The sequence below is a fragment of the Carassius auratus genome, chromosome 41, assembly GCF_003368295.1.
Source record: "Carassius auratus strain Wakin chromosome 41, ASM336829v1, whole genome shotgun sequence".
Classification (NCBI taxonomy): Eukaryota; Metazoa; Chordata; class Actinopteri; order Cypriniformes; family Cyprinidae; genus Carassius; species Carassius auratus.
The window spans coordinates 3,488,600-3,509,750 of NC_039283.1; the positions used below are offsets into that span (position 1 = coordinate 3,488,600).

Sequence of the window (21,151 nt, forward strand, 5' to 3'; positions counted from 1 at the left end):
ATTATTTATTTTTTTTCCTAACGTTACGGGGCTTTTGGGGCCCTTAACATGCTTAAAAAGTCTTGAAAATTGGCACACACATTGGAACCTGCGGCCATTAGGGCCGGGCAGAGACTGATACAAGGGCGTGGCACAGGGGCTCTACAGCGCCCCCTGGAATATGGAGGGCCATATATCATACATACTTGTACGTAGACACAAGAAACTCGGTACACATATAGAACTCATCAATACAAACAACTTTCGTATTGCATATCATAAGCTCCGCCCAACAGGAAGTTGGCTATTTAGGGTTTATTATTCATATTTGTCGTCAAAGTTGTGGGGGCTTTTGGAGTCCTTAACATACTCAAAAACTCTTGAAAATTTGCACACACTTTGGAATCTGTGGCCTTTAGGAGCCTGCAGGGGTTGGGACCCGGGCGTGGCACAGGGGCTCTACGGCGCCCCCTGGAACACAGTCATAAATTTGATGTATAGCTCACACATACTTGCACGTATTAATATGAAACTCAGTACACATATAGATCTCATCGTGCCGAACAACTTGCGTATTGCATATCATAGGCTTCGCCCAACAGGAAGTCAGCTATTTAGAGTTATGTAAAAAGCGCATGCTCTGGAATTTGATATACTTGTCATAGGTTTTTTACTCGATTGCCACCAAACTCGGTCAACATGATCTCAAGACATTGGGGATGAAAAATTGCCAGGGGATTTTTGATATCTCGAACGGTTTGCTCGTAGCGAGGCGTTGAATTTATGGCGAGAATTGAGAAACAGGCAGTGTCTAATACCATCCACATACATTTCCTAATTTTAATCAAACTTCATCAGATCATTCAATGTATGATGTCGATCGCATATATGTGACTATTAGGAGTCAAAGTTATAGCGCCACCAACTGGCAGCAGGAAGTGTGTCATTTTCTAAATGCTTTGAATTCAGCATCTTATTTTTACTCGATTTGCTTCAGACTTCATCAGAATAATGTTAAAACACAGCCGATATAAATCTGCTGGGGGGATATTGATATCTAAAAATATTGTTGCCGTGGCAACATGTCAAACTGGAATACTTCTCAGGTGATTTTGAGGCATATAACATGCTTAGAAATTCATCAAACTCAGAACACATATCAGTATTAGTGACAGCTAGACACTGGCAAAAGTTCATAAGAGGGCGTGGAAGAGGCACTCTATAGCGCCACCTTTTGTCAAAAGTGGGGGGGTTAGTTTTAGCTACAAGACACCAAACTCAGTACAAAAATTGTTCTTATCAAGACGGACAACTTTCTAATTCACAGTCATCAGCTACGACCAACAGCAAGTCAGCTATTTTGATTTGAATGTGGATTGTTTTTTACATTTAGCTGTGAATTAATGCATACTGCTCAGAGGAGAGTAACACTATACACACCAAACTTTGTCTACATGTTGAAAAAACATTGAGGAACTTAAATTGTGAATGGGTTTTGGATAGCTTGGATGGTTTTGTCGTGGTGATTTTTTTAAATGACAGTAAAGATGGAATTATTAATTTTCCTGCATTTTTAAATTCCAAACACTTCAGAACCTTTTTTCATACAGAAAAAAAAGTTATTCTGAGTAAATATGCATAGTTTCATGACTTTACAACACTGTATGGATAACAGAAAATTAAAAAACTGTCAGACATCTCATCTCACTCTGTCCCTCTGTTTGAGTGAGTGTGCTTAGACTTCCATTGTCTGAGAGAAATAGCGCCCCTACAGGTGCAGTTACCGGACTAAAAAAGGGAGGAGACTGTCTTTTGGTTTCACTTTTAAATCGGTTAAAATACAAATAAATACTTGGATTTAATTCACACTGACAAGCTAAACCAACATATATGATTATTATCAGGTCAGGGCTCATTAATAATTGATGTGTGGTCAGTGATACGTGAGAAACACGAGAGATGAATCACCGCTCTGAGCAGGAGCGTGTGGAATGATGAGCTCAGAAAAAACGAGTTTATTCTTGTTTTATAGCTATTAAAAATAAAGTATTGCATCGATATCACACAATTCACCAATTAGAGCACACCAAGAGCTAAATTAAGATGTTTTTGAACTGTTTGTGTGAAAATGAAATATTTGCAGCTGCCTATCTGAAATCACTGCCTCCGATCAGCGCGTACAGTGTCACAAGTTCAAAACAAACGAATTTATTCTTGTTTAAGAGCTTTTTAAAATAAATTATTGCCATAAATGCACACAATACATCCATTATAACACAACACGAGCTAAATGCAGGTGTTTGTGACCCGTTTATGTGCGCAAGACTGTTTGAAAGCGCGAATGGCAGAATAACATCTCTCGAGCTGCAGGATTCTGCCTTTCGTCGTAAGAACGAACACATCACGGACAAGATTATTTCAAAATACATAATAGCTTGGCTAATATAAACGAAAACAGCCACGTGAACATAAACTGTTGAGAAATAAATCTGAAGTGGATCTACTGGATTTTAATATTAAGTGACCGCATATACCAGCTGCTTCTGTCTTCAATTTTAATCTATATAAAAAATTAAACTCATTCATCTTGGCTGCTTTTTTAATGTGTGTACGTATTTATTTATTATTTTGCTCTAACAAGACTTAATCTATATTTAATTAAATCAATTACATTTTATTTTACATTTGATTTGTCCGATTCTGCATCTAAACGCCTAAAAACCTAAAACATGCTCTAGTATACTATTGTTAGCAATTTCTTTATCGTCCAATTTATCTGGTGTACAAGCTTTTATTTTCATAATAAACTTGTTTCTTAGATTATACACAGTTATAGTGGTCTATAATAAATATTGACAGGTTTTATTCAAGCTGTTTAGAATGATTGCCGTAGGCTAATTTTTTAAAATGTAAATCCAAAAAAAATAAAATAAATAAATAAATAAATAAATAAATAAAAAACATTGGAAAAGAATAACTTGTAATTTTTTATACATTTTGTATAGTTTCATAGTTTATGCATTATAATTATAAAAACAAATAAATTTAGCCACTCACATAGAAATCTTAGGCCTTATCCTTTTCTGACAGTTTTAGGGATTTTTAAAAATCCTAAAAAACCTTATTTGTGCTGCAAATAATAATTTCAAACTAATTTGATACTGACCTCTGACATCCTGTGACATGATATTTATTTGAATTTACATAATCTCATGGATGTAACAGTAAATCTGTTCAGCTCACAGATCAAGACTAAGCTGTAATGCAAGCAGAACTTTCACAAATGCTTGTAGGTCAATAAAATCATTACAAAACACTTACAAATCATTTAAGGGATTTGATAACACTGTAAAATAATGTCTAATTTGTTAACATTAGCAAATGCATTGATAACACTTTATAATAACTTTACTATATCTTTAAAAATTTTCATTCCAACTCTTCATAATTTTTTATATACGTAGAAGTCATCATTTGAAGGAAGCACAGTAAGTTTCATAGCTTTATCATTTTCAAGAGCCAGCATAAAATTAAAACTATCATAACATATAAATCAAGCTTGCAATTCTTAGTACCAATAATGGCCACCAGATGGAGCTATAGGATTACTTTTAAATAATTATTGTAGAAACAAGTATGATTTAAATCATTTATAGAAATCTTTCAAAGAAAAATAATATGAATTTTATGTATTTTACTGATAAAATGACCCTCACTTAATTAGAATAACAAGCTGAAGTATTGTGAACTGTATATTAAGAATAATTCTTTATAGGCTTTATGGACAGATACGTTTTGAGTGACTCTTGAAGGATCAGCACCACATCCTCTTTTACCACTGTTTAAAGAATTTATCTTACAGTACAGGTGCGGATGAATTTTGAATGGCTTGAATGGTTTTGTCGTGGTGATTTTTTGAAATAACAGTAAAAAAGTAACCAGTAAATGTCTTTTATTTTTTTAAAGTGCAGCTTCTAAACACTTCAAAAAAATGTACACATAGAAGACAAGTCATTCTGAGGAAATATGCATTGTTTCATGACTATACAACACTATATGGATGATAAAAAAAAAAAAAAAAAAAAACTATCATACATCTGATGTCACTCTGTCCCTCTGTCACTGTGGGTAATGTGTGTCTGTGAGTGTGTGTGTTTGTGTGTGTGTGTGTTTGTGTGTGTGTTAAGTGAATTAGGTGTGAAACTATCAAGGAGCATTAAGTCTCCAGCGCCAACATTTTACAGAACTGCCACTTTCCTGGAGTCTCAGAATTACAATGTGTCAGGTTCTGAGAGATCTAAGATTCCAAAAAATTATTTAATTAGAATACCATGAAGTATTGTGAAATACTATATATTAAGACTTTATATATAGGCTTTATGAACAGATTAGAGTGACTCGTGAAGGACCAGCACCACCTCCTCTTCTCCGATGGTTTTGAGGAATATATCTTCCAGAATCCGGGATTAAGATTTAGGAGCTCATTTTTATTCCACCTCCTTTCCTGAAAGTCTGTCTTGCAGAATTGGCTAAAAATTAATCTTCACATTAATTCCTAATTATTTTGCAATTCTTTTTGTCAGTTCTTCTTGACCTGATTTTTTTCTTCTTCTTTTCTGACCTCATGACCCAGTCAGCATTTTTTGTACAATGGTCAAGTCTTAACTTATCCATTTCTTGCATTTGTGTTTGATATTTCTCATGGGTTTTTTATATTTTTCGACTTTGAGTTAAAACAGTTTGAGTTAAAACTCTTTTTTAGCGCATTTCATCTGTAAAAGAAAACATGCCTAATAATTCTGCACATGAATATAAGGAGTTTTTCTCTTCAAGCTTTCCTGGACTATTGTATAGCACTCATAAATGATTAAATAAAAATTAATGGTAGTTATTAAGATTGATATGGTTTGGAATTGGTAAAATGTGCTTGGAAAAAAATCACAATAAAACAATGTTTTAATGTTTAAGTTTGGAATATTAACTGACATGAATGAATGCTATATAAATATTGTTCATGTTAACATAATGTTTATGAATGAAATCTTATTGGAAATTGTTACTCAAGTTATATATATATATATATATATTGTTCTGTGAATGTGATTTTAAAGTCTAGATGATTCGGATTAACCCTTTAACTGCCATATCCTTTAAAACCTATTGCCAGAGGGATAATGTGAATGCATGTGCCCGCTGGGCACAGTTTACCTGATGCCACCGGGGTGGCGATGGCATTAGTGGCTTGAGCCCGCCATCGCTGCTTACAGCTGTATTTCTTCTTTTTCTTCTTCTTCTCCCGAATGAATCGCATTTTTGGGGGCTTTATCATGCTCAAAAAGTCATGAAACTTTGCACACGCGTCAAACCTGGTGAAAATTTTTGTCTGATATAGAATTCAGAAGAGGGTGTGGCAAAATGGCTCGACATCGCCACCTATACTAAGAAAATCAACAGCCTTCCAGCTATGTTTCACGTACATGCACGAAAATTGGCACACATATGTAACACACCAATACCTACAAAAAAGACAAATTTTGGTCATTTCCATGTGATGTAAAGTGAAATTCAGCCAAGTATGGTGACCCATACTCAGAATTTGTGCTCTGCATTTAACCCATCCGAAATGCACACACACAGAGCAGTGAACACACACACACACACTGTGAGCACACACCCGGAGCAGTGGGCAGCCATTTATGCTGCGGCGCCCGGGGAGCAGTTGGGGGTTCGATGCCTTGCTCAAGGGCACCTAAGCCGTGGTATTGAAGGTGGAGAGAGAACTGTACATGCACTACCCCCACCCACAATTCCGTCCGGCCCGAGACTAGAACCCACAACCCTTCGATTGGGAGTCCAACCCTCTAACCATTAGGCCACGACTTCCCCAAATATGTGTTGTATTTTAACGAACTCCTCCTAGAGATTTCCTCAAATCCACACCAAATTTGGTATGACTAATCTAAAGGCCTTTGCGATGTTAAATTGCGAAGATCTTGAGTTTTCGTTGAAGGGCGTGTCCGTGGCGGCCTGGAGAATTTCGATGATTCGCCACGAAAAATGAAGTTGCTTTAACTAACACATACAATGTCCAATCTGCCCCAAACTTCTCATGTTTGATGAAACTCTGAACCTGAACAGATTGACATGCCCATATTCAGTAATAGTCATAGCGCCACCTATTGGCAACAGGAAGTGTCATATTTTACGCTGTGACGAACTACTCCTAGAAATTTTTTGACATCAATGTCTTTTTTTGTGGTCAGTCTAATCTAAAGGCCTGTGCGATGTTCAGTTGTGAAGATCTTGAGTTTTCGTTAAAAGGCGTGTCCACGGCACCATGGCAAAGTTCGATGTCTCGCCATGGGAATAAAAGATCTTATAACTCAGGCATAAAATGTCCGATCTTCCCCAAACTTCACATGTGTGATAAGAGTCCTGACCTGAACAGATCTGCAGGCCAATATTCCACCGGGGGTGGCAGAATGGCTCGATAGCGCCACCTATACACTTTCAACGGAGTGTGCCTCGAGCTATGTTTCACGTACATGTACAAATATTGGTACACACATGTAACTCACCAATATCTACAAAAAAGTCTCTTGGTATGAAATCCGAATCCCAACAGGAAGTCGGTTATTTTGAATTTTCCCTGCAAAATTGGTGCTGTTTTTGCCATTTTCAGGGGTTGTACTTTAACGAACTCCTCCTAGAGATTTATTCAGATCAACACCAAACTTGGTCAGTGTAATCTAAAGCCATTTGCGATGTTAAATTGCGAAGGACTTGAGGTTTCGTTAATGGGCGTGTCCATGGCGGCCTGACAAATTTCGATGTTTCGCCATGAAAAAGGAAGTTGCTGTAACTCAGACATACAATGTCCAATCTGCCCCAAACTACACATGTTGGATAAGACTCTTGACCTGAACAAATCTACATGCCCATATTCAGTTATAGTCATAGCACCACCTATTGGCAACAGGAAGTGACATATTTTAGACTGCAACAAACTATTTCTAGAAATGTTATGACATCAATGTCTCTTTTGTGGTCAGTCTAATCTAAAGACCCGTGTGATGTTTAGTTGTGAAGATCTTGAGTTTTTGTTAAAAGGCGTGTCCATGGCGCCGTGACGAAGTTCGATGTCTCGCCATGGGAATAAAAGATGTTATAACTCAGGCATAAAATGTCCGATCTTCCCCAAACTTCACATGTGTGATAAGGGTCCTGGCCTGAACAGATATGAAGGCAAATATTCCATTGGGTGTGGCAAAATGGCTCGATAGCGGCACCTATACACTTTCAACAGAGTGCATATGCACTTTCAACGGAGTGCGCCTCGAGCTATGTTTCACGTACATGTACAAAAATCGGTACACACATGTAACTCTCCAATACCTACAAAAAAGTCTCTTGGTACGAAATCCGAATCCCAACAGGAAGTCGCTTATTTAGAATTTTCTCTGCAAAATGCAAAACTCCTCCTAGAGATTTATTCAGATAAACACCAAACTTGGTCAGTGTAATCTTAAGCCATTTGCGATGTTTAATTGCGAAGATCTTGAGGTTTCGTTAAAGGGCGTGTCCATGGCGGCCTGACAAATTTCGATGTTTCGCCTTGAAAAAGGAAGCTGCTGTAACTCAGACATACAATGTCCAATCTGCCTCAAACTTCACATGTTAGATAAGACTTCTGCCCTTAACAGATCTACATGCCCATATTCAGTCATAGTCATAGTGCCACCTGCTGGCAACAGGAAGTGTCAATGTTTTACACTGCAAATAACTACTTTTTATTTTATTTTGGTCAGTCTAATCTAAAGTTCTTTGCAATGTTAAATTGTGGAGATCTTGAGTTTTCGTTAAAAGGCGTGTCCACGGCACAATGGCGAAGTTCGATGTCTCGCCATGGGAATAAAAGATGTTATAACTCAGGCATAAAATGTCCGATCTTCCCCAAACTTCACATGTGTGATAAGAGTCCTGGCCAATATTCCACCGGGTGTGGCAGAATGGCTCTATAGCGCCACCTATACACTTTCAACGGAGTTTATTTATGAGTTTAAACGCATATTTCTCACCGTTCACCTATTAACTAAAGCCACTCGCTGCCGGTGAGCCCGGGTGCGAGGGCCCGTTCATCGCTGCTTGCAGCTTTAATTGTTAATTGATTCTGCATTGGGTTGAGTACTGTATTTAGTTATTTTAATGCACAATTCTGCACAATTTCCCCTTTCAAAGAAAAAAAAAATGTCTTCCTAATATTGATCAGACACTTTTATTATTATTATTATTAAAAAACAGCTTACATTAAATTCAGTATAACCAGTATAACCATGATGTATACTTTCAGTTTTTGAAATTAAAAAAATATATATATTTTTTTGCACATTAAAGAGAATTTGTGTGGATGTGTGCTTCATTATCATGAAAATGTTAAAATTCATTCAAAATTAAATATAATTAAATAGACATAAATATATATATAAATACACATTTACAAAAAAAATACACTATGCTGTTTAAAGTAACCAAGAAGGTTTTTTTTTTTTTTTTTCGCTCAGCAGGCCTGCATTTATTGAATCAGACTACAGTAAGAACAGTGATAGTGTGAAATATTAACACTATTTAAGTTTTCTATGTGAATCTATTGTAAAATGTAATGTATTTGTGTATTTCAGCATCATTCCTCCAGTCTTCAGAGTCACATGATCTTCAGAAATCATGAAAATATGATGATTTGCTGCATAAACAGTTGTGCTGCTTCACTGCTGTGATGCAGTTTATTTCAAAGATTCTTAAAAGTTCAAAAGAACAGCATTTATTTCAAATCTTTGTAAAATTCTAAATGTCTTTACTGTTACTTTTGAATATTTTAATGCATCCTTCCTGAAAAAAAAAAAAATATATATATATATCTTACTGACCCGAAGCGTTTGAACAGTAGAGTACAAGTGTATCTATTTTGGAGTGAAATATAATCCAGTCCTGTTCACAGACAGTATTTAGAATACGTTTCAGGCACACATTGCTCAGTGATGGTGAATGGTGACGTGTTGATGTTTCCGGTCAGGATCTGGACGGAAACCTGCTGGACTCCTGGGAGGGCGTCCGTGTTCAGTGTCTGTGGTGTGTGAGTGACGGCAGGACAGTGCTGGCCTCTGACACACACCAGCGCATCCGTGGATATAACTTTGAAGATCTGACCGACAGGAACATGTATGTCCACTGCATTTGTCTCTGATCGATGCTGTTATGGGTCATGTGGATGTGCTGGTTTGAGTTTGGTTCTGCTCTCTCACAGAGTTCAAGAGGACCATCCCATCATGTCCTTCACCGTGTCAAAGAACGGAAGATTAGCTCTGTTAAATGTCGCTACTCAGGTGAGCATGAAAACCCGTCTGGACGGGCTCCGGTGTTTCATAATGTGTTTGTACCAATGCCAGACTCATTCATTATGAACGATCTGAGATTAGGGTGTGATTCAGTAAAGTTTGAAATAAAAGGTGTGTTCATGCCATGCCAAAGTCATCGTAATCCTGAGTTTGACATCCTCTTAGAGCTCTATATTATTAGGATTCATTACATCTAGTTCCTCAGAAACAAAGTTGTTGCCGAGCAACTCGCAAACGTAAACAAAGGCGTGTGTTTGTAGAGTAATTTACAACAGCTTTTAATGTGGATCAACCAATCAGAATCAAGGACTGACATTAATGTATTAGTTAATATTAGTTAATGGACTTGAGCTAATAACTAACAATAACACTATTTTACGATGATCGTTACTCATGTAGACACTATAGTAATACCAGTAAATGATGCTTAATTACATGCAACTAACACTAAACCAAACCCTAATCACAACCCCTAGAGTAACTGTATCTGTATTGTTATTGTTATAGTCAGAACGGGCCTTAACAACTTGCTCATTGTTAATGCTTTAACTAAAGGGACCTGTTACCAAATTACCTGTACTGTTACATTAGATCTCAGTGATGCCACTCGTCCTAAGTAGAAATGTTTGACTTGTCATTTTGTTTTAGCACTGTATGTTCCTGTCTTTAGGGAGTTCATCTGTGGGACCTGCAGGACCGGGTGTTAGTCAGGAAGTACCAGGGTGTGACTCAGGGCTTCTACACCATACACTCCTGCTTTGGCGGCTACAACGAAGACTTTATCGCCAGTGGCAGTGAAGGTAAGGACGTCTGCGTCTCAGTGTAACGGACTGAAGGCATCCAGCAGAGAGCTGATCTGTGTGTTCATCTCTAGATCACAAAGTGTACATCTGGCACAAGCGCAGCGAGCTGCCCATAGCGGAGCTGACGGGTCACACGCGCACGGTCAACTGTGTGAGCTGGAACCCTGTGCTGCCGGGCCTGATGGCCAGCGCCTCGGACGACGGCACCCTGAGGGTCTGGGGTCCCGCACCCTTTCTGGACTCGCAGGAGACCGAGGGGCTCACCGGTACGAACCCCCTCATCTCAGTCAGAACACTGCTCGTAGATGACGGCAAACTCCATTTAAAAATAAAAAACAAAGTTAAACCGCGTTTTGTAAAAAAAAAAAAGATTTTATGAGCTCAAATGAGTGAGAGATTTATATTTGTGCTACTTTTAAAAATACACCCCCGGCTCATTTTAAATTATCTAGTGACGGCAAAAAAACTATGACAAATGTGCTGAAAAATCTAATTGAAATGAAAAAGTAGAACAGATTCAAATAAAACATAAAAATGTCAACCTAAAATCTTGATGTTCATTAAAAAATAAATCGACAAGCAACATCAGCTACCCAGCGGGATTATTATACATAACTAAAACCGAAACCATTACTTGAGAGTTACCTGAAATAACATTTATTATTATTTTTTTTTTTTAGTAACGGCAACATTTCTCTCTTTTTTGGAAATAAAAATATAAAAAACTAAATTTAACCTTTTTTTGCTTCAATATAAGCAATTTTTTAAATTACATTTTAAAATTTTTAGATGTGGGTTCTGAAACTTACAGGATGTTTTTATAGTACATTGACCTCTTATATTTCAAAAGATCAGTTCACGACCCCTTTAAAAACTCTTTTACTAGATAAAGCTAAAATCAATACGGAATCAAAAAATACTTTATTTTTGTGTTATAACCCTTTGAACTGGAGCAGCTCGCTAATTTGCTTAACATGTGTATATTATATATACATGTGTGTGTGTGTGTGTGTGTGTGTGTGTGTGTGTATATATATATATATATATATATATATGTGGTTTTGGTCTCCATCTGTGCTTGTCTTCTCCTGTAGAGAACTATAGCATGGACAGTTGATGTTGACTCTGGAGCAGATGTCCACTTTGGAGAATATACAGTGAGACACACTAAAGACACTAAAGTGAATGAAGAACGAGAAATTATGTAAATCTAACGGCAGATGGATGTTTTCTCCTGGCGGTTTCACATCCCCACCCGCAGCGCAGTGGACACACGGAGCCGGCGGCTGCCCTTCATCCTCTGACTTCACATCCGTGTGACGGCACCAAACGCACACGCTACACGCCTCGCCGAGGACACGCCCCCCTCGGCTCAAGCTCCTCCCCCTCCCCTACACTGCATCCTGAGTGGACGACTGTCTCCTGAAGCCACACCCTCCCTCCCCCCACACACGGACAAACATTACTCAGATCATTATTTATTACGGCTTTAATTTATTATTGTGAATGAATCAAGGCCTCAGGCTTGCTTTGTGTTCTGTAAAATATTGACTCAGCGAGGGGACAAAAAAATATCTCGCACGTGTCGGAGAGAGAACAAATCATATCTTTATTTTCCAGCATGAACGTCTTTTATCCACCTTGTATGCTTGAAAGTAAGTGTCTTCACCAGCAGAGATATAAGATATCAGTTTCCCTCACAACTATTTTAAATGACTGAATTTACAGGCATTTTTTAACAGATTGGTATTTGTTTCGATTCAGAAAGTCCAATCATGACTCCACTATTTTTCACCGCTTATGGAACTTTATGCTGAGAGCGGGAAATGATGGATGATTATTCGTTATGTTACATTTCTGAAGAAAGATGCAGGACAGGACAAAACCGGTAGTGTTTTGGTTACAGGGTTGAAGACCAACTAAGCTATGCTTGCTAAGATTCACAGCATGCTAATGACCCACGAATGAGCCACTGTCACGTTCCACGTGTAAATACAGGCCTTCATTAGGTGTTTGTGATGGGCTTGAGGTCATTTTTACTCTGAATGTTCAAACTCTCGTGTGAGGCGAGTGGTTTTGTCACGGTAAGTACGTCAGAACAGACTCCCAGATGTTTCTGTTCATTGTCCATCATATTCGTCCGTTTGTTTCTCCTCTTTCGTTTTCTCTCGTATTATCACATCTTTTTATGTCTTTTTTTTTTGTTTTGTTTTTTAAATGCTTCTCTGAAATGTAAATGATTACTTATTGGCTTTTATTTTGGGTTGATTTATTTGTTTCGCTTTATTGCTTTATTTCCCTTTTATTATCATATAACAGATGTCTAGGCAAGTGGCCTCTTAAATGCTTTTTTTCTATTGGTGAATTTCTTATACTTTCGTACGCATTAGTACACACAGGTGTACCCGCAATGATTTAGGTATTCAGAGTGATATCACTCGCCTTCTATGATTTATTCTGTAATTATGTGCTCTTCATATACATATATATGAAGAATCTATAGATATATAAAGATATATATATAGAGATATATATACATATGTGTGTGTATTTCTTGCCATATATCCTCCCTTGCGAATGTTAACTATTTCTCACCTGCATCAGGTAAACTCCTTGTACAGGTAATTTGCTCCCTGTTCCGTTAGCGAGGAGTCCCGCGCACAAGCGAAAAGACAAAACAGGTGCATGCAGAAACACCCTCACACATATGCGAGACCTTACCGAATCGTGGTGTTGTATATTCTGTTAATGCAACTGAATTTTCCTTTCCTTCTGAATATTTGTGTTTGGTTTCAGTCTTAGTTTGACTTCTTGTGCTCCGAGGCGGTGTAACAGACGGGTGACAGTAACAGTAGTGCTCTGCTGGAGTTCTGGTTAATACGTTTATTGCAGTCAGGTTCTGAGGATCTGTTTTGCTTTTCAGTGTGATATTATTCTAAGTGATTGTACTATTATGTAATGTTCTGTAGGAGAGGTGTTATGTATACATTCATTCAATAAAGCATTCAGGGTTTTAAACTATGCAGAGTACGTCGTCGTCACTTTTGTTAGATGAATGGTTGAGCCAAAAGGAGACCTCGAATAAGAACCTGTTAGATGAACTGTAATGTTTTAGGACTTTTAAAGATTTTGATCATGTCTCAATCATTTCTTAATTACAGACCTCAAAACTTCCTGTAAACAACTTGACTTTTTTTAGTTCGTTTTTCATGACTGTGGGAACACTGTATTCTGTACCCAGTAGTTTGAGTCAGAGTTATAGTTAACTTAAACTAAATCGAACACTTAAACCATTAAGAAAACCTTTCAGTTACTAATGTATCCTAGGTTTCTTGACATAACGTTGAATCCGTTTAGTTGAAGATGAGAGAAGACTCATCTTCAACTAAAAATGAAATACTGAATCCTACCTGGTAAACCTGAATCCTACCTGAATCAGGTTTGTGCAGAAGCCCAAACAAAGGGCATGTTAGCCCGCCAAACCAGGTGAAGCCATCTGCCTATGCAAGTCATTTTATCAGTATCTTTGGACTGAGGAGTGGCAAGCATCGACTCGGGAGCAAGCACAGAAGGACAGCCAGCTACACAATGTTCACTCCTGTTATCTCAGGGAACCAAGGTTATGCGAGTAATAAAGACGTTTCTTTACTGATATGGTTCACTCTCATTGCATCAGTTAAGCTGGACCTTTGGAGAACAAAATTCAATAGTGCCATGCTGTAAGCACAGAATGGAAACATGTCATGTGAGCCCAGCCCTAGGGTACTCAAGGTTAAGGTTTCGAAATAGGTTGCAAACTATTACCGCTTTTTCACTGGGGCTGGTGCCAGAGCTGGGTCCGGTGCTCGGCCAAGACTGGCACTCGTTCAGAACCGGTTCAGGGGAAGCTCCATAGGTTCCCTTGTTCAAGACCAGCAAATACTTGAACTAACTACAAAACATACTTCCAGTAGCTGAATCAGAAGCGCCAGACTGTTTACCTTCCTAGTTTCACGAAACGGTCGTCCATAAAATGTGTTTCGGTTCTGTTGTAAGTAATCTTAAAGATTCCTTAATTATCTACTTTCTGAAGGCCAAATAAAGTGCTTTTGCTTTCATCTAGATACACATCTCCCTGACATGGCTGCTTCAACACTAACTGTGTTACTGAAACCACGCCTTCTTTCTTTGCGTGAACATTTGGGCAGCATTATGTAAATTTTTCCACATAGTGAGGTAGACATGTGGGGGCGTATTTAAATGAGCCGTTTCAGGGGGCATGGCAGAGTCTTAACTTTGATCAAGAAAATCTATTTGGATCTGAGACTTTAGTCTTTGCTGCTTTACAGATCTTCTATTTTGTGCCAAGTGGACTGCCTTTAGCAAGCAAAGGTTGTGTTGTGCCCAAATGAGGAGCCGCCTCACCAGCCGTGACCTGAGCCACTCTTGGTGGTTTATGTAGGCTTCCACTGTCATATTATCTGAATGGACCATGACATCGTGACCCTTCAGGTGTGGCAGGAAGGCTCTGTGTGCCAGAAAAACTGCTATCATTTCCAGACAATTATTATGCCAGCATTGCTTCAGGCTTGACCAAGAGCTGAATACTGGTTTGCCTTCAAACATCACTCCCCAACCTATGCTGGAGGTGTCTGTTGTGACTACCTTCCTCCTGGAGACAAGCCTCAAATCCATTCCTGTCTGGTACAGAAAAGGGTCTTTCCATGGGGCAGGGCATTGATACATCTGTGGGACACCTTGAGATTGAAGTGTCCCAAAAGGGAGAGGGCTGCATCCACACACTTTGTAAAGTGCATGGTGCCAAAGACAGTCCGAATGGAAGGACAGTATACTGGTAAGCCACCTCTTCAAATGTGAACCACAAAAACGGTCTGAGATTAGGGGCTATCTATATTAGCGGCAGTTGAACCCAGACTCACTGTGAGCTGCCAGAACCATTTCCACAACACCCTTTGACTCTTTGCTTCAGGTCAGAAAATGCAAGCTTTGTTGTCCTGGACCGAAGTTTGTACCATGCTTCTGAAGCAGGAAGGTCTGCAAGTGAATTGAGGTGAATAACCTTAATTGATTGTTACTAAGACCCACTTTGACACACCTAGAATGGCTTCCCAAGCCTGGCTTTGGGTGGCGAGGGGTCGGAGTGGCAGGTTCCTGCACAGAGGTGGGTGAGGGGGCTGATGCTTCATGCTTTTTTAAAGAGAAGTGCTCTTTTTGTGAAAGCATTTTTTCTTTTTTTTTTGTACTTTGTTCACTATAACAGCGGTGGATTGTGTGGGCACATTTAATGGGGCAAAACCCAGCATTGGTATCAAACACACTGCTCCCAACTCCCATAACTATACAGGGGGTTGGGAGGCATATCTGTACCCAACGGGACTTAACCTTCCCCTCTTAACTCCTAATGGATCAGTAGTGCTGAAGCTGGGGGTCTAGATTTATCTATGGACGAAGACATCCACCTCCGGGGACATGACTTGTGAGGACTCCTGGGGCATCAAAGAAAGCTGTCTCGTCACATCCTTGATCTCCGTTACATTCAGCCAGAGGTAGAGTTTAAGAACAACCAAGTAGGCCATTCCCTGGGCTGGTGACTTATGGCGCGTTTCCATTACCAGTACCAGCTCAACTTGACTCACCTTGTCTCATCTCGGCTCGCTTTTCGCTCCGTTTTCCATTGCAGATAGTACCTCCACAATAGTATCTGGTCGCCGCAGGAAACTGCCGTGACGTAATCTTCTACGCGACACAGACAGGACAAAGGAGGAAATTGAGTGTATGCTGTTTTTAATCCTCGGGAAGTGGCTGTTTCTCACAGCAAGAAGACAAATGTTGTTTCTGGAGAGGCTGAGGGCAGCAAAAACGAAACACTGCTGGTGGGGTTATTAAAGATACTCCGTCTGGCGCGTGCAGTGATGACGCAGTGAATAGTGACGATTCTCCCTGACCAATCAGTCTGTCGTATTTTCACGTCACTTTTTAGTATCGCGTCAGCTCGCTCAGAACCTCGCCGGATGTGATAAGAAAATAAGTACCTGGAAAAGCAACATTAATGGCATGTAGAGCCAGGTTGGCCACACTGCGAAGCTTCTTAAAAGCAGAGGGATCTGGGCCAGACTCATCTATGGTGTGGAGGTGTTTGACCTGGAAGACTGTCCTCGTATGGAGAACCAGTTTGACCAGCTGCAGCGTAGCTTCTGGTCTCCAGGGCCGAGCTGCTCTCTGAGGGGAATATGCTCTAATAGTCTTGGTGGATAGCCACAAGGGAGAAGCACCAAAATCTGCTGCTGGGGCTCTACTATGGCAAGCACGAGGTCTTATTCTTTGTCTTCAGAGTCGAGATGATCTAAAAACTATTTTATAAAAACAACAAAATTACTATAACTTTAAAATTTAAAATATTTCAATAACACTATAAAAGTGTTACTAAAAAATTTTTATATAATAAAACTTGACTAGAGCTTTGAAATAAAAACCCAAAAAGTAAAAATATTAAGAAAAAAATTATTATCTCTATATTACAATATCAATATAAGAATGTATTAAAACTATAATAGTATCTCAATAATTCTAAAATAATGCTGTTTTACAACAGAAGACCATTTAGTCATTTTGAAAATATGCAATTTCATTTAGGTTTCTATTCTCTCTGAAGAAATCAAAATGTAGTTTTAGAAGAAACCTGGACAGTGAAGCATAATGTGCACTGAACTGTATCTAAATGAATTTTGACAACACGATATTCATGATCATCTTTTTATTTAATAAACCCCACAAATGCAAATATGCAAAAGAACTGAACATAACCGGTGAGACAGATCTCACATGCTCACAAAGCAAACCCTCTCGAACGACAGCAGTATGATGAGACATGAACAGCTACTTCACAGGGCTTTTCAACGCAGGACTGACTGATAAAACTCAATGAAGATCATGTGATGCTGCGTAGTGTTTGAACAAACCCACACCCCTGCGTACCAGCTTTCATTAACCTCGACAGGTGAATCCTCAGAGAAAAGAAAATCCCAATTCAAAATCAAAGAAAAGTATTTAGTGTAAAGAAAATGATACCTGTTATTAAGCACTTTTTCTATAGTATTCACGTGACAATTAAACTTTGATTTTAAATCAACAGGCAGCCCAGCAAATACTATGACATATACATTCAAAACACATTTTATGATTTAAATTGGATGATCTTTGAGAATTTAACATGTATTTTGTAATAAGCACCTTTGAAAACAATAAAATACCCAAAAGAAAAATACGAATGAGAAGAGAAATGTGCAATTTTTTCATTAAAACAACATTAAAAATATCTTAATGGTTCTTAACAGTGCCTTCAGTTTCTTTAAACAAAATATACTTTAATTCTTGTGATTTTGGGCTCCAAGTTTGCTGAGAGTCACCACTAAAAGGATGAAATCTCACTTTAACATCAAGCAAATATTGAGGCGTATGATCTGCTAAAATTCAGACACATTCTTAAACATGAAAAGCAGCACAAAACCAATGATATCTGCTCAAAAACAAGCCACTGAAATGTGATTAGCAGGAAGTTGATCAAATGGCTCAGATGTGATTCAGAGGTTGTGATGAACACATTAGTGCAGGTCCTGGTTATTCTAGAGCGAAGCTCAGCTGTAAACAAGAGAACATACACAGAAAATGCTTCCAACAACAGGCAGTTAAAAAAAAAAAAAAAGCATGCAAGTGAATGAGAGAAAAAATCAAAAAAAAAAAAAGCATGAAACTTATGCATCTAGCTCATCAAATAATAATAAAAAAAGCATATATTTCAAACCATTAAGGGTAAATCTATGGAAACTTGTTTCTGCCACGGGATACAGAAAACAATATATATCTATCTCATAATTATAACTTTTTTTCCTCAGAATTGCACGTTTATTGTTACTGTGTTTATATCTTGCAGTTCAGAACTGCAAGAAACCAAGTCCGAACTGTAAGATATAAACTAAGAATGTTTTATAATCCTGTTGAGAGATTCAGTGCGATTGACTTGATGCTTCAGCCCTGAGAAGCAGTGCAAGATCCAGAGAAACCAACGTGAAGTACAGACACGTAACGAGAGGAGAGGAGAACGTGTGGAGGAAAGCTGGAGCTGATCTTCTGATTGGGATGCTTGGAGTTTATTCACAAAATGTAAAGGCCAGTTCATGATTTGGCAGTTTGTGTTGTGGGTCAGTCGTTGATGAGAGCCAGGATCATGCTGCAAAACACAGCAGAGGAAATAAATTACACAGGGACTCGCTACGACTACTGTTAGCAGCTCCTTAACATTTCATCTGTGAACTAAAACACAGGATTCAGACTGAGAGAACTTTTCTAGATTGATTTGATTTAAGTTTTGCTGAATGCACCATGTAGAGAAATGTGATCAGCAAAAAAGGACAAAACATAAATCCACCTACTCAATATGACTATAATAATAATAATAATAATAATAATAATCATCATAATAATAATAAATAGTAATTATTATAAATTAGTTAATTTAAAAAATATTGTAATTTTTTTTATATTTTATTATTTAAAAGAAAATTCTATAATAGTGTAAAAAACTAATTATTTAATAAAGATATAATTATCTTATTATTACTAATAATAATAATGGTGATAAAACTAATAATTATTATAACTTAATATTATTTAATATATAGATTAATATAACTTAAATTATAATAAATATATGAATTAAACTATTATTACTACTGCAATAATAGTATTCTACTGTAAAATAAAAACTTTAGTATTCAATAAAAGTATAATTACAATAAAAATGAATAAAAGTACCATTACAGTTGATCATAAAACGATTATTACTACTGTAAATTTTAAATATATTTAATAAATGTTTAATAGCATACTAATGATACATATTAATAGTAATAATTATTACTGTTACTTTAATAAATAATAAAATATAAAATACTGATAATGATAATAATAGTAATTTTACTATTACAAAAAAAATTTATAAAATATAATATTATAAAATATTTGCTATATTGCTGTAAAATAAAATTATTACTATTATTTAATAATGATATTATTACGGTGTTATTTTACATTACAACTTCAAGGTTACAGTAAAAATAAAAAAAATTTAGCTTAATTTCTATCCTTTTAAATGTTAAATCATAGAGCAGACCGCTCTTACAGCTGGAGGGGGCTCTTCTGAGAGCTGCGTGGAGATGTTGGTGTGTGCTGTGTTTCAGCTGTAGCAGAGTTTTCACCTGTACAGGTAGATGAAGAAGCAGAGGAGGTGGAAGCCCAGTTTGATCATGGCTTCCTTCATGTGGGACTTGAGCTGGCCTCTGTTGTGAATCTCTGTGGGATCGTACACTCCCATGTTCCCCAGGGGAACCTTCACGTATCTGTTCAGACGCAACAGTGGCTGTTAACACATGTTTATACACACACGGTGTGTGAGGCGTGAAGGCTGAATCACCTGTAAACGTCCCAGGACGCCACGGGGAGGTTGAGCAGGAACACAAACCAGTGCATGGAGCCCAGCATGAGGAGCGTGGCCAGAGCCTGAGCGATCATCTCAGGAACGACCCACTGAACACACACACACACACACACACACACACACAGCACTGCTTCAGATACTGACTACAGATCACGGATTACAGTCATGTGTAATTCAGATGAAATCACATCCCTGTCACGTATGACTGCAAAATCAACCCTGATCTCAAAGGATTAGAATATTTTAACCATTTTATAACACCTTTTTATGAACAGACAGGTGAAAAGCTCAAATACTGAAATTCTGGCACATGTTAAAAAACAATAATATATATTATCATAGCATAAATCTTTAATAGAGACCATGTCATTCATATATATATATATATATATATATATATATATATATATATATATATATATTCTAGATCAGTGAAACAGGACTGGGGCAGAATCCTCTTTTGTCCATTCACTTTCTTTGCTGCTTCTTTATTTAAACAGTTTCTACTTTTATACAATGAGATCTCAGATTATGAACCCACTTCAGTTCTCTCTCTCACACACACACATACACACACATATATGTCCTCGAATAAATGAGCAATAGATTACAGTTCAGCCTCACTTTGTTGAGTTTGGAGCAGCAGGATCGAGCATTGATGTAGTCACACTCCAGATCAGAGAGAGTGATGATCTGAGACTGGAGTTAGGGAAACATGGAGATGATTAATAATCATTCATAACAATCTGTAAGCTGTCACTGACACTGAGCTCAGGTCTGGAGCTTCACTCAAACACACATCTGAAACATCATCATCAGTCATCAAGAGTTACAAACAACACCTGACCATCTGCAGCAGCTCGTGAAGGATACGAAATACACAGACAGAAAGATTAAAGCACAGCAGTCGACGAGCGAGAAGATGAACACAGCCGCCTCCATCTCTGCACTTCCGCTTTCACTGCTGCTTCCGGGTGCTTCTTCGCTCTCCCGCTGCTGGAGCGTCGAGACACACGAGCGCCACCGATCGGCGGAACCGAGCCAGTCAACGACATGAGGGTAAAACCAACACGATAATAATAGCTTCAGAAACATAACCACCATTAAAAATAAACAAACAACCAAGATTAACAACAACAAAAAATATTATTATTAAATAAATAAATAATTAGCCTGAAATGGTTTTGGACGTATTTAAACCCGTCATACAAAATACCATCAAGCCAACATATTTCCAGTATGTTTTATTGCATAATGTCTGCTATTTCTTTCTTTAAAATAATAATAATAAATATATGCAGAATGTTGGAGAACTACTCAGATTATTTGATGCGATGAGTGAATCATTTAGGTCAGTGTAGCCATTTCAACCGATTCATTGAAAAGATTCGGCTCAACAAAGAAACGATTCACTCATTCAGAGTTTATTTACATAAAAAAATTAAACCAACATCCACCAATTATGGGACCTGGAGAATCAGAGC

At 37.8% G+C, this 21,151-nt stretch overlaps 2 protein-coding genes across 3 annotated transcripts in view; one reads left to right on the top strand and one right to left on the bottom strand.

Annotated features, from left to right (window-relative positions):
- Positions 1–13,195, top strand: part of wdr26a (WD repeat domain 26a) — a 36,060-nt gene extending 22,865 nt beyond the window's left edge. For both annotated transcript variants that reach the window (XM_026228419.1, XM_026228420.1), the window contains 5 exons: positions 9,050–9,195; positions 9,281–9,359; positions 10,042–10,171; positions 10,246–10,440; positions 11,269–13,195. In XM_026228419.1, coding sequence (XP_026084204.1) covers positions 9,050–9,195; positions 9,281–9,359; positions 10,042–10,171; positions 10,246–10,440; positions 11,269–11,291 — 573 coding nt within the window. In that variant the 3' untranslated portion in view covers positions 11,292–13,195. The remainder of the gene's footprint in view (positions 1–9,049; positions 9,196–9,280; positions 9,360–10,041; positions 10,172–10,245; positions 10,441–11,268) is intronic.
- A 3,718-nt stretch (positions 13,196–16,913) lies between these two features.
- Positions 16,914–20,677, bottom strand: cnih4 (cornichon family member 4). The gene is made up of 5 exons (XM_026228421.1): positions 20,541–20,677; positions 20,292–20,360; positions 19,644–19,756; positions 19,429–19,569; positions 16,914–18,401 (listed from the first exon to the last, which is right to left on the bottom strand). Exons 1-5 carry the CDS (start codon positions 20,607–20,609, stop codon positions 18,374–18,376), a joined length of 420 nt encoding a protein of 139 aa, XP_026084206.1. The 5' UTR covers positions 20,610–20,677; the 3' UTR covers positions 16,914–18,373.
- Positions 20,678–21,151: the final 474 nt, after the last annotated feature.